The sequence below is a fragment of the Phalacrocorax aristotelis genome, chromosome 4 (assembly GCF_949628215.1).
Source record: "Phalacrocorax aristotelis chromosome 4, bGulAri2.1, whole genome shotgun sequence".
Taxonomy (NCBI): domain Eukaryota; kingdom Metazoa; phylum Chordata; class Aves; order Suliformes; family Phalacrocoracidae; genus Phalacrocorax; species Phalacrocorax aristotelis.
In genome coordinates, this window is record NC_134279.1 from 69,274,412 (window position 1) to 69,293,001 (window position 18,590).

An 18,590-nucleotide genomic window follows, 5' to 3' on the forward strand; every position below is an offset into this window, starting at 1 on the left:
AGATACAGAAATACACTCCACATCCCAAGGACGCTACGTTCAGCAAAAGAAATTACTAATCTGTAGCCAGAAATCCTGCTCCAGCCCATGAGGCCAAGGAATCCAGACTATGAGTCACTTCTTGCCCTTTCTATGTCGCCCTCCTCCTTCATACAACACCCGTGTTCATTCAGTATCCTGACATGGCAGTGTGGATGAGCGCTGAGTCCTGAAGCACAAACCGCTTGTGTCCAGCTGTACGACCAAGCATATGCGTATGTCAGGTTATGAGTCAGGTTGTTTTTTCACATAACACGTGTACCTAGTCAGATGAGCATGTACGTATGCTGCTCGCTGACTTGTAACCAGATGTGTACGTGCTCTTGCTGTGTGACCAAAATGCACGTTCATAAATGGGGACGGTGGTGGACACATGCCGGGAACAGGAATGATGCACATCTGGGGGCCACAGGGTATAATGCTCAAATGTTTCTTTACAAAAACCTATTGCAGCCAGAAGTTTCGGCACAACTGAGCTGTGTTAATCCTGTCCACCCTGCCATAAATCATTTCAATTTCAGTTCATCAGGATGGAATTTTATTTCATTTTACAAAGGTCACTACAAATCCCATGAGGAAAAAAAAAAGGTAACTAATCAATTAAGTAATCTTCTGCTTAAAGTTAAGTACATACTTAAGGAACAAGCTCTAAGTACGGTTTTGTTGTTGGGTTTTTTTTTCCTAAATGGTGCTTAAACTTCTTCACGGATTAGGTTCCAAAAGCTGTTGGTTGTTAAGACATTTTATTAATATGAAGTAGCTTCATATTCAGATCCGCGACCTGACCTATAGCTGCAAAGTTCCAAATCCCATGACAGATCCCCTCCCTTGGTAGGGCAGCACATACATTGAAAGCTCTGTGAGAACCGTTATAAACCATGTTTTCCAGCAGACATCTGTATGCAAAGCACTTGGATTTGAAAGGTCCTATTATAAAGCCAAAATCTACAGTGTAAACACGTCATTTCTTATGCTAGAATTAAAAGGCAGCAGCAAAAATCATAACCACCAAACTCCACACTGCAGTTATAGATACCAAAATATTTCTAATAGGTTTGGGTTTTTTTAATTGCACTTTATTTTTAATCACATGAGTAAGAGACTAAGACCACACATGATCTGGGAAAGACACTTCACAGATTTCCCACACAAACACTTCACTCAAAATATTTCTCACTCATCTTCAGTCCAGTCACAGCTTTGTAAGGAGAAAGCACACATATGAGCTACAGTGTGGAGGAGTATGGTGCTAGAGCCGTTATCTGCTAGACTGTAAGCAAAGCTGTCAAACTGCAGATGTGATTTAGCAGTGCAAGTCCTGTTTTCTGACAAGATTTGGAAGACTTAGAAAATAAAGCACATCATTATTTATATACTCTATAAATAGCCTCATAATAATATAGGCATGTGAAGAATCCTGGAATGTATCTTAGAAGCTTTGGTGAGATTTAAACTTTTAAGTGCCTGTGGTAAGCAGGCCATACGAAGTCGCATGTCCCCTCGTGGTGGAGGCCAGCCCTACAAGCACACCTTTATTATTGTTTAACTTTACGATGCACCCAATGTCTTGAATATAGGCTTCACATGTCAAATAATGACTTTGAAGACCAAGCTAACAAATTGCAGAAGCTAACACAAAAGCACCTATCCAAACCCAAAACAGTTCGTAGCTTCCAGGGTTTTCTATACCGTGTCTTCCTTTTGCATTCTCTCTGACTGATTTAGCAAAATAACTGACATATTTTCTCAGTCCAGGAGGTAAGCTAAGCAGGGGCTATATCCTAGTGTCTTCAAAAAACTACTAGATGCCTATCCACACCTTATGATGCTGAATAACTTCTAAAATCAGGTCTTTTATTATAAGATACAAGTTGCTAAAAAGCATGAGTGTTCATCAAACCCAGGACATCCAACAAAAGATGTCAGACTCAATACATTACCCCTTTTGGGGAAGAATATCTTCTGATGATCCTTTGCAGGAAAGGAAGATATTCATGTTGATCAGGTAGATCAGGAGAAGGCAGAAAAATACTTAAAACACCTTCCTGAATCAGGACCATGAGAAGCATTCTCCATTTTTCTTTTCCTGGTTTGCACCTCCTTTCCTCTACACTTTCCATTCTGCCTCTGTGAATGTTTCATTTCTGAAGCTCTTCAAGGAATTTACCTCCATTTATAACTGACTTTAAAGTCTGTAATAAGACATTTTGGCATTAGATGAAAAGTAGTGAAGAATCACAGAACCACAGGTTGGAAGGGACCTCAGGGATCATCTAGTCCAACCTTTCTAGGAAGAGCACAGTCTAGACAAGATGGCCCAGCACCCTGTCCAGACAACTCTTGAAGGTGTCCAACGTGGCCAAGTCAACCACTTCCCTGGGGAGATCATTCCAATGGTTGACTGTCCTCACTGTGAAAAATTTCCCTCTCATGTCCAATCAGAATCTCCCCAAGAGCAACTTGTGTCCATTCCCCCTTGTCCTCTCCATGGGACTCCTTGTAAAAAGGGAGTCTCCATCTTCTTTGTAGCTACCCCTTAAGTACTGGTACATGGTGATGAGATCCCCTCTGAGCCTCCTTTTCTCAAGGCTGAACAAACCCAGCTCTCCCAGCCTATCCTCATATGGCAGCTTCCCAATCCTTTGATCATCTTGGTGGCCCTTCTCTGGACCCCTTCCAGCCTGTCCACTTCCTTTTTGTGTAGAGGGGACCAGAACTGTACACAGTACTCCAGGTGTGGCCTGAGAAGTGCTGAGTAGAGTGGGATAATGACTTCTTTCTCTCTGCTGGTGATGCATTTTTTGATGCAACCCAGCATCCCACTGGCCGCAGCAGCCACTGTTCGCTCATGTTGAGCTTTCTGTCCACCAGGACCCCCAGGTCCCTTTCCAAGGAGCTGCTCTCCAGCCAGGTGGATCCCAGTCTGTGCTGCACTCCCGGATTATGTTTTCCCAGGTACGTGACCTTACATGTGTCCTTGATGAACTTCATAAGGTTCTTGTTGGCCCACTCTTCCAGCCTATCCAGATCTCCCTGCAGAGCAGCTCTCCCTTCTGGAGTGTCTACTTCCCCACTCAACTTGGTGTCATTTGCAAACTTCATCAGGCTACACTTGAGAAAGCTGATAATAATTCATATCTCTTCTCCCTTCTCCCCTCCTCCCAGAATAAATCCTTAACAAAGACTTTTCTCATTTACCATATTGAATTCAGTGGATGCTATTCTTTTTTATGGAAGTCCGTAACTTTCTCCTGCAAATAATTTATGTAAAAAAATAACCAGCCTCTGAATTTCTATAGCAGTAATAAAATCCTTCCTTTGCAGAAGTCTGTTAATTTTCAGTGATGATGTAATCAAAGTACTTAAGTACTCAAAGGGATTTTTGTTTTACGATAATGAAATGTTTTGCATATAATTCTTTCTTTTCCAGACATCTATCCGTTAAGGAATTAAATGAGGTAAGTAATCACCTTTGCATATATCATGACCATAAAAAACATACACATTCCATGGCTTCACAGCCTCTCTTGTGACAGTATTTCAGCCTATTAGGTGAAAATACTATAAGAATCATATTAGCTTTGTGTCATAAAAGTATTTATCTTTGATGCATGTGGTATTTTCAGCATCGCTACTATGTGAATGGTAAGGTAAGTTCTTGAAGTTGCTTGCAGAAATAAAAACATACATACATCATAAAGCTACCTTTCCAAGTATCCAAACAAAAGCATCTCTCATAACTGCCAGATGCTGCAGGTACCTATGAACAGTAAGCAGCAGTAGAGCCTCTCTTTCAGAGAAACAGAGATTCCACATAGATTTTTAAAAGCAGAAAACTGAAATGATAAAGTTAATAGAGCAGTATAATAGTATTACTCTGATATAAATACAAGGCTACCTCAAAAATAACATGACCCTTTTTAAGAAGAGAAATTAAAAAATGACAAGTTTTATATCCCGAATGAACCTCACCTATTATCTCCCAGTTTCCTTCTCCCTCTCCTCCCCCGCACCCTTCCTTAGGGCCTCTCACAAGTCCTGCAAAATCTGTTACGTCAAACAAATGGCAGTTTTGCCTGTAGCTCCAGCAGCAACCGAGGGGGCCACCACACTGCTGCTCAGGCGCCTGCGTGTTATACAGCTTCCCCCAGCCAAATCCCTCACCACCCTTCCCAGAAAGGTGGAGACCAGAGCCACAGTGATGCATGGTCCTCGCCGCCCTGAGACCAGCACAGCCCCGTACAGAGCAGCCCACCTGCCCTCCTGCCAAAGCTCACACTCCACTACATCCTCAAACCTCCTGAGCCATGTGCCGCCCAGAAAGCCCTATTTCATCCCCCAGTTCATCTCCCAGTGGCCCCATCCTCCAGCTCACAACCGACTTTCCTCACAGCAAAGCTCCACCAAGGGCAGCTCTAGGCTCCAGGCACTGCTGAGACGTGTGTGCTCTCAGTGTCAGCGATGCTGAAGCAGCAGCTCTGAGTTCCCTTGCCTGACAGAGGCTAAAAGGGCTCTTCCCTCCCACCCCACACCTCCAGGCTGACCACTTCTCCCAGCACAGCTGCCTGCAGCCCCTCGACCGATGGCCCCCGCACCAGCAGGCTGTGGCCAGAGGGCAGAAGCTGAGAGGCAATGCTGTGAGTTCACCTATAGGCATATATAAAGCAGAAAGCACTAACTTTTACACAAAGACTGGTACAGGAAAGTTGTTGGTTGTTTGGGGTTTTTTTCAGATCCCAATTTCTGAAAAAAGTTTTTAACACATTCTGTTACTTTCTACTCAGGCCAATGAAGTAATGAAGTAAAGCAGAGGAAATGGGTTTAGCAATAGAGGGGTTTAGTTATGACAAGTGGTTTCCTATAAGATGTGTTAAGAGATATAGTCCCTACAATAAACTGAGTGCAGAGTGTTAAAGGATGTTTGTAAAATTCAGAGATAGGTTCTAATTTATGGCACTTTGTATTTCTCACTGCATGTTCTACTTACCGCACTAATATTCTATTGTATTGGTTTTATCTCATTGTAAGGCAACAGAGGAAAGGCAGGCATCTCTATACTGGTTAAATCCAGCCATTTCCATCACAGAGGGCTGTAGCAGAAATCTATAGACTGGTCTAGCTCTAACTTTCAAACCCTCCGAGTTTTTCTTCTCTACAGTTCTGACTGGAAGGCTGTCCCAGAACCTCAGTCCTCCCATGGTTAGAAACTCTTTTAGTTTGAAAGATCATTACAAAACATGGTTTGATTGAACACTCTAATTCACATTTAATGCTAAAAGATGAGATATTGGTGAGATGATATTTTAACACAGAAAGCTTTCTCTTATGCTACTGACTCATCACGGACCAAATATGAAAACAACCCCAACAGCAATAAATATCTTACATCTGTAATTAATATTTCTGGTTGGGCATTGTACAGCTGCACAAATACTGCAGCTCCTAATGGGCTCTTAGTTTGAATACATGTTAAGGAGAAATATTGTATATCTTGTAACACGGAAAAGATAAAATTTAATTTGGATCGCTTCCCATTCACATAACTCTGAAGACATAAATAGTTTCAGTGTGGCCTGGAGGAGGAGACAGAACGTGCCCTTGTCAGGGTTTCAGACACCAAACAGAGGGTCAACAGGTTTGAGAGCAGGACTGCCCTTCAGCAGGACCCAGACAGGCTGTAGGAAAGGGTCAAGAGTAGCCTCCTGAACTTGGAAAGGAGAAATGCAGAATCCTGCCCCAGGATGGACTAACCCCCTTGGCAGCAGCTCTGCTCAAAGGACCTGGGGACCGTAAGCTGAACACAAGCCACTGGTGTGTCTTTGGTAGCCATAAAGGCTAACAGCATATTGAGCTGTATCACAAGAAGCATTGCCAAGAGATCAAGGGAAGGGACTATTCCCTTTTACTCATCACTCATTAGACAACACTTGGAGTACTGCCCAAGGCTGCTGTTTGCAGAGAGGAGTGGGTCAGCAGGGAGTCACCAGTGCAGTCAGAGTGTGCAACACCTGCCCTGTTAAATGAGGCTGATGGGGCTGGGCTCCCTTAGCCTGGAGGGGGGCGGCTCTGGGGGAACCTAATAGCAGCCTGCCAGTGCCTAAAAGATGATTATCAAGAAGGCAGAGCGTGCAACAATCTTGAAATGAGGGAGTTTTCAACCAGAAATCAGGAAGAAAAAAAATTATTATGAAGCGTTGGAACAGGTTGCCCGGAGAAGCCGTGAAATCTAAGTTCTGGAGGCTTGCAAGGCCCAGCTGGACAAAGCTCCGAGCCCAAGTCTCATTTTGCAGTTCACCATGCTTTAAGCGGGAGCTTGGACTATAGACCTGCCTAGGTCCTTTCAAACCTGAATTTCTAAGTAATGGGAAAACATTACTGGGGAACTAACTTTTAAGGAAGACTCTACAAGGAGTAAAAAATTCTTATCTTTAATATTTATATATTATAGTCTCGTGTGTATCAAATTAATCAAAATAATTACTATTTCTGTGTGAATCAAACAATACAGAAATACAGTGAAAGCTTATGAGTCAAAATCTGGTCTCTAGACACCTGTCTATCATTCACTTCTTTGTAAAATAATATGCTGAATTAAGATTCTCCATACAGTGATTTTGAATAAAGTATCTGCTGTGCCAGTAAAAATAATTGTACTGTCAGTTGAGGAGCCTGAAAAGAAATGACTGATTTTAATATTTGGACAGTGTATCTCCACTCAATCAAAATCAATCTCCTGATTTAATACAAGATCATTGATGGAAAACCATATTGTAAGTTAAACTGATGCACAACAGTCATTATGAAATGGTGACCATTGCAATAAACCGGATGTTCACTTATTACCCCTAAAAATGTTGTTCTCGTTGTTGTCAGTGGACTGAGATTATCATTCACCCTGAGTTTTTGACAAAGTGATCAGGTATTAATGATTGAATGTCTATAAATTGTGTAAAAATTGAAAGATAGTTGGGTCTGTTGGGGTAAGTTCAAGTTGGTAATCAAAAGACAAATATTTACTATGTTATCATTTCATATAGGCACCTGGAAAAGAACAAGGTTAGTACTTCATAATATGATATTAATTTGTTGTCTTCCCTTCATATTGCAAGAACAAAGTATTCAACCATTAAAACTCCAGCTTAAGGAATCCGTATAGGAACCTGACATCTACCCTGCTATGTAGCATCAGGCCACCTGGCTCTATATTTAAATGAGTAAGAGACATCCCCCAGGTATATGTCTGCTGAGAACAGAGAGATTTAGAGTGACTTGAACAGTTGTGGAAGATGTAGCAGAAAAAAGGAATTTAAATTGGCATTAATTAGAGATATTTGGGGAACCAGAGTATCACATTTGTTCTGAGCAAATCAAAGTCTTAAAGTCCTGGAGTAAATAAGAGTGTTGGAACCTAAAAACCTGAGAGAAGGATATCCTGAAAAGACTGGATCTGCATAGAGAATATCTCCCTTCTCTCCATCTTGCTCCTCCCCCATAATTTGAGGGTAAGATTTTAAAAGAAAGATTTTTAAAAGCTTTAGGTTTTCAAAGCTGCAAAAAGCAGTTGGGGTGGAGGGGGTTTTAAACATGTTTTAGAAACATGTCAATTCGAGATGAGCATACAGCTTGGAAAAACCAGCTTCAGCCTCTCACTGTGTATGTGTGCATGAAGGTCCATGAAAAAAAATGGTACTCTGAAATACTCTGTGGATACATACAGGCTAGATGATTTTTATGCTGTTTACCCCTCTGTGTTAATGAGTTCATAACTTCCTCTGACAGTTCCTTTTGCAGATTAAGGCACAGTTTCCTAATTTTCAGCTAGAAATCGTGTTGACTGCATTAATACATTCAATGCCTATCTATCCTGTCCTATAAAAGGGACTTATGAACCCTCTGTATACCTCTAATACAGAATTCTGCATTATTTACCATTATGTTAAGCCATATTTGGCATCAGCAAAACCTGTAACGTTACCGTGTAACATTCAGTACTAGTATGTTTCCCACTGCAGTCATTAGCTGACTCATTCAAGCCAGACTGATTGTAGCTTACTAGCTTTTTCTATTGAACTGCCTCCCCTCATACATGAATTTAATTAATTTATTTCACAGTAGTTGCTACTTAGTGTCAAAGTTACACATAAAAGAAAATAATTATATTCTTATTCTTTTTATTAATAGCTACAGATTTGGGGAAGAAACCTGACACATCCTTTCAAGCACAACAGTATAAACCAAAGCATCATCCTGAAGCCAGGTAGGAATGTAAGAATTTCATGACTTTGTACTGGATGCTTCAAGGACTAAACATTCTGTCCTAGAAAATTACACTTCACTATGCAATACAAGCAAGATGATATCACTTTTTGATGCCATATAGTGATATATTATGTTTTGCCCTGACGCATGACAATAACCATCTTTGGGAATTGCTTTCAAGATATTCTAATTGCACATTCAATTTTTATCTTTAATAGCATCCTACTGTATTACATTTTTGCCTCACTTTCTTTGACAGGGTGTTAAATATATTGTTAAAGAAGCTCTGCCATCTCATCTCAGCATTTCCTCTCCCCCTTATTTTCTATTCTTATATACAAAGAATACATACTTGGCCTTCCAAAGGCCAATTATTCTTCCACAGAAATCAGTTGCTCCTATTTTTCTTTTCTAAGCTACACAAATCTTTCTTTTTTAAAAGTGTTTTAAGATCTGTATCCTCCTAAAATACTCAACAAAACCCATAAGTGTAGGATAAAGTATAGGAAGTATATGAATGATTTCACATATTTCCTATACAAATAGTGAATCAATCATCTAGCCTTGTTTATGACAGTGGCATCTCTCCAAGATAAAATTATTGTCTGGAGTAAATGTGACAGTATTTGTGACCCCTAGTATTTTGTTTTTTCATCTGTGGTAACAGTGGCTCCGTTATATGAAGTTATTTGTCTGGTGCTCTTCCCAGTGTAACTGTTCTAATTCACAACACAACAAAATACCAGCTGGGTACTCAGCAGCAGTCTAGAAAATCAGAAAGGACAGGGAATGACTGCTCCCCGGGTCTCCCTACAGAAGGACTGGGAACATCAGGTGAAATTAGCAGGCAACGGGCTCAAAACAAACAAAAGCAAATTGTGCTTCACTACACACACAGTTAAAACATGAAACTCTTGCCAAAGATTCTTGTAGAGGGTAAAAATTTATGGAACTTCAAAAAGCGGCTGATGAAACTAATGGAAGAGAAATATGCCAAAAAGATGCTAAATACAAAATTACTACCTGAAATCCAGGAAGACCCAAAGCTGCAATCTGCACAGGGAGGAAGGGGTGTTCTGGGGAACAGAGATATACATTGCTCTCTAAAGTGACTCTTATTTAAACACTTGTGACTAACAGAAATATTTTTCTGACACTACTTCCATTCATTGCTTTCTCCTAGCCTTCAATGTACGTGGAGCACTAAAAGTGTTTGCAGCTCAGGTAAGAACCAGAGATTGCTCTGAAAACTAAACCAGGCGGGGATAAATGAATAAGAAACAGATTTGTATTTCTAGCTGGGTATGTCTGCACTGGGGATTTTCAATGCACAGAGCTAGCACAAAGGGATTGTTAAAGAAAGCAAGTAGAAAACAAGTAAAACAATGGCACAGTCAATAGCAGTGAAGAAACAAGCAGAGTTACTTGCTTGGCTCTACTCCATGCCTGGTTCAAGCTAAGAAACGTCCAACCTAGAATGCAAGCATTAAACTGTTGCAGACCCCCACACTCAGAAAAGGAAGGGGATTTGGATGAGCCACTGAAGGACAATGGGGAGAGGAAGACAAGACAAATTGGGCATACAAAGAGACACCCACAGAGAAAGAGCATGCTGTGAGCACAACAGTCTCTGCTTTTCCAGGCAGAGATGCAATGAGCTGGGCTAAATGGAAGCTACAGATGTTCAGGACATTAGAGCAGCTACTGTGGGTTTAACGCCTTTGCGTAAACAAATACACTGATCTTTGAAGAAATTGCTTTAGATTTATCCCAGATTCCTAGAGGGAACAACTTGTAGGTGCCATTATCAAGCAGGTCTGTCAAATTATTATGGTTGGAAATCCCTGGACACACCTCCTCTGGACTGTGTGGTTTTACCTAAGGGAATGTGCCGGAAGCCAACATTAAAACTGGTGGGGTGCCCTGCCAAGAAACGGCCTGTAGTACAGCTTACCCAGGAACCATGGCAATGTTGCTCTGCCCCATTTTCCCTGCATTTCTTCAAGATTCCCAGAACTGAATGCAACACACAGGAGTAATATCAATTAATATGCATGCTGTCTCCCTAATCTTGAAGACAGTACTTCTACAAACACTATTAAAAGTTGTGTTAACAGACGAAATATGATACGACAGCAAAAAGCTGTCTACCAACCTCTCTACCTAATTTCATTTAGAAAAATATGGCCTCATTAGTAGTCAACCCAAAATTTCTGTGGTTCATCCCTACCTTTCAATGTAGTTACACCTGCTTTTAAAAGTATTTCCATAAACCCAAGAGACAGAAAAAAAACCCAGCATCTACTTAGTCTTCTGAAAAGCCAAATACCTTTATTAGCCAAACTACATAACAACTGTGTAAGCAAAAGAAAACACTTATCATTCTGTTGTGTAAATATTATTTCTTTTTGCAGAAATGCATACTAAAGATAAAAGATGCTATAAAGGAAACTCTCTGATATATCTGTCTTTCATAAACAGATTCATTAATAATGAGGTGTATCTATACCTTACATGGAGTACATATGAACTACATGACCCTGGTCTTTTCAGTTTTCTGAATGTCCAGCCGAGTTAAATGTACCAGCCAAGTTAGCTCATGCTGTATCTCCGTTCCTTAAAAAGAGTTCGTACCTTGGGAGACCCAGGGGCTTTGGGGACCAAGGAGCTATAGGAATCATCCGTGCTGGTAACTTCCTGCTGTCCTTGAATACACTTACTATACTTTTACATTTTCCCTTAACTGCCTCTGCAAATGCCCTTCTGTATCAAAACCCCTAAGCTGTGCCAAGTTGCATGTTGTGAATATATGGTAACAAGCGAACAGCACCAGGAAGAACAAATGGACTGTACTATTTGTTCAGATAAAGTAGGATTCAGCCTAACTTTGGTCACTGCCAGGCTAATCAAGTCCACCTCCCTCAGCTTTGTTTCATAGGCTCCAACTTCCTGACTCTGGTAGTGGCCTTCCACTGAGCCACTTCTGGTTATTAACTTCCTTCTTGTGCTGGGGGTGCAATTCCACATACTCTCCTCTGGATACCTACAAAAAAAATCTGTCTTTACAGAATCCACAAAGCTCATCTAGGTCTCAGTTTCTTGCTGTTCTCAGCAGTCTCCCTGTCTTCTTCCTAGGTGCCCCACACCCACCTCCACTTCAGATGCCTCCTATCATCCCTACTAGTACTCTTGGTCATTCTGGCTCTCTGGGATGGCAGTGTCTCCTTTTCTCTGTAAATTTCTTGCCCTCATGAAATAACAAGAACAGAACAAACAAGTGGCCTTTCCCCCTGCATTCCTACAATTTCAAGTCCATGTCTGGATTGTGCCAGCACCAGAGCTGCTCACCTCAGTGACTCAACATGGCAGAGCAGACCGAAATTCATCAGCATGGCAGAACTTCTGAATCATTTAAGGTTTCAACAGATTGGTGGAAACAATGCTAGCTGGCAATGAGATAATAAGGAGCTTTAATGCAATCCAACGTAACAGCAGCTCTGATCCAGCACAAATACAAGGGCTAAAAATGTGAAAGTAGAACAGAATGAACTGTTACACTTGTCCCATTTGTATTATTTAGCATTATCTATTTTATTAATAGTTTATCTTTAATATTTTTCCATGTTTATGTGTGCAAGGACCTGGCAGAGTGATGCCAATTAAAAAACACCAGGAAACTAATGTCTTAATTCTCTTGGGGCATGAATCTGAAATCACTGGTGCTGCATTAGCACAAGACCACTTGTAACTGACAGCTCTAAATTTTGAAGGTTATTATTGTAACACTGTATTTCTAGACTGTAAATGCTATTCTCAGACTTAGTAAGTAAAACTGATAGGGTAAAATGAAACTATTTTTAATATTTAGTATAAATTATATTACATGTATTTATTATTATAAATCATATAAATAAAAACCTTGGTTTTAATGAAACTAAATGAAGCTGATCATGCCCCTGTACTCGGCACTGGTGAGACCACACCTCAAATATTGTGTTTGGTTTTGGGCCCCTCAGCACAAGAAGGACATTGAGTTCCTGGAGCATGTCCAGAGAAGGGCAATGAAGCTGGTGAAGGGTCTGGAGAGCAGGTCTGATGAGGAGAGGTTGAGGGAACTGGGGTTGTTTAGTCTGGAGAAAGAGTTTGAGGGGAGACCTTATTGCTCTCTACAACTACCTGAAAGGGGGCTGTAGCGAGGTCGGGGTCGGTCTCTTCTCCCAGGTTACTAGAGATAGGACCAGAGGAAATGGCTTCAAGCTGTGCCAGGGGAGGTTTAGACTGGATATTAGGAAAAACTTCTTTACTGAGAGAGTGGTCGGGCATTGGAACAGGCTGCCCAAGGAGGTGGTGGAGTCACCATCCCTGGAGGCATTCAAAAAACGTGTAGACATGGCACTTCAGGGCATGGTTTAGGAGGCATGGTGGTGTTGGGTTGACAGTTGGCCTTGATGATCTTAGAGGTCTTTTCCAACCTTAATGATTCTATTCTATGATTCTATAACTTAAGTTTAAAAAAATCCAACTTTTTTCCTTCTGAATTTACTTTTACAGGGTCCACATTAAATGTGGAGAATTTGTCAGTGAAGAGGTCACCATCTCCTACGTCATACACAGCATGCAAAAGTAAATCAAAGCATTCACTTGTAAAACAGGAAATGCAATCTCTTACTCAACCCACTGATAAGGTAAAGAACGCTTCACCTCCTAAGGAGACAGGTTTTTAGAAAAAAGGACTATCACTATAGGGCACACACACCCCATAAGAACTGCTACTTACTGAAAACATTACCCGGAGAAGTTAAATATTCTGAAAGCTGTGGGTATTCAGCAGCCATAAAAACAGCCCCATGTGAGCTCTTGAAACCACAGATTAAAATGTACATGTCCTGTTTGGAAATTTGAATCAAATTAGACTTCTCAATATAGATGCATTACAGTTATTTTTATAAACTGTAATAAACTTGCTTAAAATGCAGGTTAGATACCTATTTTCACTGGCTTTTGCTTCTGCCAGCTGTAGTTACTTTCTATACACTGATTATGCTATCTTAACATTAAGGATTTAGATAAATATGGATGGTACATTGGAGAATATGATCGCCATGAAGCAGAGAAGGCACTGTTGCAGGAAAACACTGTAAGTACAATTTACCTCAAAACCTGGGGTGTAAGCTCTTGGAGAAGATGTCTGTAGGCTGTCTATGATGGCTTACAAGTTTTTTTGTGAGCTAACGATACAATCCATAATTTAAATCTGTGTCATACAGGATGAGACATTCTTGGTTAGAGATTGTTCAAAGAAATCAAATGCTGAACCATATGTTTTGGTTGTCTATTATGGAAGAAGAGTATACAACATTAAAATACGTTTTCTGGAAGAGAGCCAACAGTATGCACTGGGAACAGGACTCAGAGGAGATGATGTAAGTAAAATCCCATCTGATGTTATAGTCTATTGCTTTTATGTCATACTTCACAAGTTGATACTAAAGATTAGTTATAAACTCTCCCACATAACAAACTTCCTGTTTCATTAAAGTTTCTTTCACAATACTCTTATTTCAAGTATGTCTCAAAGTTTCAAGCAACTTCAAGATAATAATTTAAAACTTTATTTTACATACTATGCTCAAATTCAGATTCAAATTATGTGAAAATTTCCTAAGCACTTATAATACTTTTACCTACTCTAGGTAACACCTGCAAAGTAAAGGGAAAGAAAAGTCCTTCCCTTCTAGGTATACATATTAATTTAGCATATTTTTTGTCTTGTTATAATGTAAGATGATATTTTAAAAGATATACAACTCAACATATCTGACAGCATGACCTGTTGCTATTATTGCTGCATAGTGTCTCTTGTTGTCTGTCTCTCATATATCAAAAAGGGGAATCAATATATTTTTTAAAAAAAAAAAAATAGGACAAGGGTGTCACGGATATTCAGAAGCAACTAAATCATGTGGGTCGCCACCAGTCTTTCAGATATGGTAAACTTCAATTAGAAAAATCCCTTTAGATTTGCAATGCTTTTTTACATAATTAAATTCAATTATATTAATTATAAAAGTCTAATTCTTATTCTACCTATATGGTTAAATAACAAACACTGTATCTGCATGTCTTTCACAGAAGGGAAAAAACAAAGTTAAAACTGAAACAGTCTTCTCTACAAAGATGTGATACTCGCAAAAAAAAAAAAACCACTGAAAAGAAACTTAAAAAATGCTCAAGCTAAGCATGAAATTCAGCATAAGGGAGGACCCTCTGCACAGCAAAAAAGCAAAGCAACAAAATACTCTGAGGGTTATTAGCTAAGTAAACGACAGACAAAAATCCAACTCAGGTGAAGTGGCACAGCCTCTGTAGCTGAATCTTCAATTATGTCATTTTCATGCATATCTACTTTCAAAACTTACCTTTTATACAGATAGACTTAAAATAAACTGAAGTCAAAACTGACCCAAGCTAACTTGATAAATTTGGCAGGTCCAAGAATTATATTTGGATTCTTATTAGAAAATGCAGGATAGGATTCATGACTTTTCAGAGATGCGGGGGAAGGTTTACTGGCAAGTTGTTCTTCAGGAACACGTTTAATATCAAGGAAAAAAAATCTCTCATAGTTCAAGCACACTGAAACAGTTTAGGAAGCAGAAAAGTATGGAGAACTGGAGAATGGAGAACTGTACTGCAGGTACCATCACCCTGGCATTGCTGTAGGGAACCATCAGTCTTCTATAAAACACTGTCTGCATTTCTGAACTGAAATTTAGTACTGAAAATGAGTTTTAGTATGATTTAGGAGAAAGCAAGTTTGGTTTTCCATGGTTCCTGCATTGTTTAGTCTTCCTGTAATGGCACTGATAAAAAAGAGACTCAGATTAGAACAATGACTGACTAAAAAAAATTGAATGGAACTGAAATATGGTACACTACTACACTACAGGATAATGTGATAAGTGCAGAGTACACTACAGAATAAAGACATGAAACTGAATTTTCATCATGTAACAGATTTAACAAGGTAACTAGAAAATTACCTGAACAGTACATGAACAATTTTTACTGAACGAAAAGGAAGAATAACATAATCCCTCCCATCTACCAAAATACATGACTTCATTGTATGTTCCAACTTGTGCGCAGAAAGCATGTATCTTAAACAGTGGGTCTGGACTGACAACAGTCAAATTGGAAAGTTACAATTCCAGAATAAGGATTTCAAACATCTAGGTTAATAACCAACAGTATATCTAAGACTTGGCTCTACCAGGCCCAAATCTGTAATCAAGACACATTACCTTAAGCCTTGTTTCTTCTGAATTCAGAAACCCTCCCACAGATCAACTACAACAGAAAAGCTTCAGAACTGTTTTGCTAGTCAGCTATGTGTAGTACCAGGGAGCCACAGAAGTGACAGCCTCCCACTTCTATGAATTATTCTCAGCAGCAAGCATGAAACCAAAATTAACACTGGACTGGGCATTAAGCACACATGCAAAAATGAACAATCAATGGCATCAACCTTGCTCAGAAGAGCTACTCTCATCTCAGGCCCTCTGAAAGGATTCCCCAAAAATGCACTTTCTTCAAAACTGTCATCTTAACTTCTGTAGCTCACTTAAGCTTCTTATCTCAGGAGGGTGAAAACAATTTGTAAGACTGTAAATTACAGCAAAATTACTGCCAATAATTTTCCAATGCCCGTTAAAATGCTTTCCAGAGCACTCTGCATTGTCCCTCCATAGGGAAGCCCTTTGTTACACCACATTTTTTCGTATGCAGTGCAGACAGACCACCTGCTTTATCAAGATTAACTGAATATTCCTTCTTCACCTGCTAAAAAGAAAGCAACCTAAACAACAACAAACAGGTGCAGACTTATTACGTTTCTCCCCAGTTCTTCATTATATTCAAAGGTTCAGTCTTCCTGGTTTTCTGCAGCATGTTTTCACTTTTGGGTTAGTCTATTTCTGTCCATTAAAAAAAAAAATGCTTTTTCTTACGCATAATGGATACTGTTTACCTCCACTTCAGCAAGGCTTTCAACACTGTCTCCCGTAACATCCTCATAGGTAAGCTTAGGAAGTGTAAATTAGATGAGTGGACAGTGAGGTGGATAGAGAACTGGCTCAACAACAGAACTCAGAGGGTTGTGATCAACAGGGCAGACTCTGGTCGGAGGCCTGTAACTAGTGGTGTTCCCCAGGGGTCTGTGCTGGGTCCAGTCCTGTTCAACGTATTCATCAATGACCTGGACAAAGGGACAGAGTGTACCCTCAGCAAGTTCGCTGATGATACCAAGCTGGGAGGAGTGGCTGATGCACCAGAAGGCTGTGCTGCCATCCAGCGAGACCTGGACAGGCTGGAGAGCTGGGCCCAGGGGAACCTCATGAAATTCAGCAAGTGCAAGGTCCTGCACCTGGGGAGGAACAACCCCATGCACCAGTACAGGCTGGGGGCTGAACTACTGTAAAGCAGCTCTGCTGAAAAGGACCTGGGAGTGCTGGTGGGCAGCAAGCTGACCCTGAGCCAGCACCGTGCCCTTGTGGCCAAGAAGGCCAACAGTATCCTGGGGTGCATTAAAAGGAGTGTGGCCAGCAGGTCAGGGGAGGTTATCGTCCCCCTCTACTCTGCCCTAGTGAGACCACATCTGGAGTATTGTGTCCAGTTCTGGGCCCCCCAGTTTAGGAAGGACAGGGAACTGCTTGAATAAGTCCAGTGGAGAGCTATAAAGACAATCATAGGACTGGAGCATCTCCCTTATGAGGAAAGGCTGAGAGACTTGGGTTTGTTGAGCCTGGAGAAGACTGAGGGGGGATCTTATCCATACTTATAAAAATCTAGAGTGGGTGTGAAGAGGATGGGCCAGGCTCTTTTCAGTGGTGCCCAATGACAGGACAAGGGGCAACGGGCACAAGTTGGAACACAGGAAGTTCCACCTCAATATGAAAATAAGCTTCTTTCCTGTGCGGGTGCCAGAGCAGTGGCACAGGCTGCCCAGGGAGGCTGTGGAGTCCCTTCCCTGGAGACATTCAAAACCCACCTGGACGCGGTCCTGTGTCCCCCTGCTCTGGGTGTCCCTGCTCAAGCAGGGGGGTTGGATAAGATGATCTCCAGAGGTCCCTTCCAACCCCTACCATTCTGTGATTCTGGGATTATTCAAGGTGTTCCCTATCGAATTGCAACTCTTGATTTTTCATATAGAGTTTGTAAGGTGTTAATACTTTGTAACATCAAAAAAGATTTTTTAGTAACAAATTTTTAATGTATTTAATTCAGCTTTCATGGGTGCATCATTAGCTCTCATATAGTCTTCTAAGACCATAAGGGGGGGGAAAAAGCATTGATCATCATATTTCTGTTTTTAAAAATTGTTACTTCTATGTCAATGTGATGGTGATCAATGGCAAGCGACTGAAGTCCCGTGCAGCTAAATTAGTATCAAGCTGTAATATAAAGAATACAAGCAGAGGAAGAAAAAAATCCAAACACTATTAGTAGAGGTATACCTCTTACTAGCAATTTAGCCACAGATGTTCACAGCTACATAAATAGGTCATATATTATATTGAGCCCACTAAAAGCCAAATCACATAAAGCTCTAAGGACCAGATCTCCAAATGGGACATATGTGGAATTCAGGTATTTGCATTCAAAACTGCTGTGCTGAGCACCCTTTATTTGGCTGTTGCCTTCCACCAATCCAGTCAGCTTTCAATATTAAAGATCCAGAGATACCTGTAAAGCTGCTTCATTTAAACAGTTCTTTTGAAGAAAATAAAAACATTGCTCACATTTAAAGCTGATCATGACACAAAATTTACGTATTTTTCTTATCACCTTTCCAAAACTAGATCTGCCAATGACAAAACATATGTTTGTAACATGTCTGCAGCATCAGGCTCAACTCACAATGCAATAACTAAGAATCAAAGGCACAAGTAGGCTACCCTTCAGCTTAGAGCCTGTTTTACACAGAAGCTTAGAGCACAGCCTGACGTGTATCTCTGGATCTTGCTGTCCTGGCCACAAAATGTTTTCTCCATCCTCACCACTCCCTATCACTATTTGCAGCTACCTTTCATTTTCAAACCATTGATCATACAAGCCACATCAATTCAACTCAGTTCATTTCAAAGAGAGTCAAATGGATTAGCTCCACCTACCTTCATCAGCCATTAAACTGGCCTGACTCCCTAGGGTAGATGAGAGAGCACTTCCACAATGTCGTCCACTGACAGTGTTACGTCAAAAGTTACCACCAGGAAAATGGGCACAGCAAGCAC

The 18,590-nt window shown here is 40.6% G+C and overlaps 1 protein-coding gene across 3 annotated transcripts in view; it reads left to right on the forward strand.

Moving 5' to 3' along the window:
* Positions 1-18,590, forward strand: part of CLNK (cytokine dependent hematopoietic cell linker) — a 38,872-nt gene that overhangs the window by 15,835 nt on the left and 4,447 nt on the right. For 2 of the 3 annotated variants that reach the window (XM_075091881.1, XM_075091880.1), the window contains 7 exons: positions 3,470-3,497; positions 7,077-7,095; positions 8,221-8,296; positions 9,482-9,522; positions 12,850-12,983; positions 13,358-13,435; positions 13,566-13,721. In XM_075091881.1, the coding sequence (XP_074947982.1) occupies positions 3,470-3,497; positions 7,077-7,095; positions 8,221-8,296; positions 9,482-9,522; positions 12,850-12,983; positions 13,358-13,435; positions 13,566-13,721 (532 nt within the window). Of the gene's footprint in view, positions 1-2,910; positions 2,995-3,469; positions 3,498-7,076; positions 7,096-8,220; positions 8,297-9,481; positions 9,523-12,849; positions 12,984-13,357; positions 13,436-13,565; positions 13,722-18,590 lie in introns of all 3 variants that reach the window. The other variant, XM_075091879.1, reaches the window with a different exon arrangement.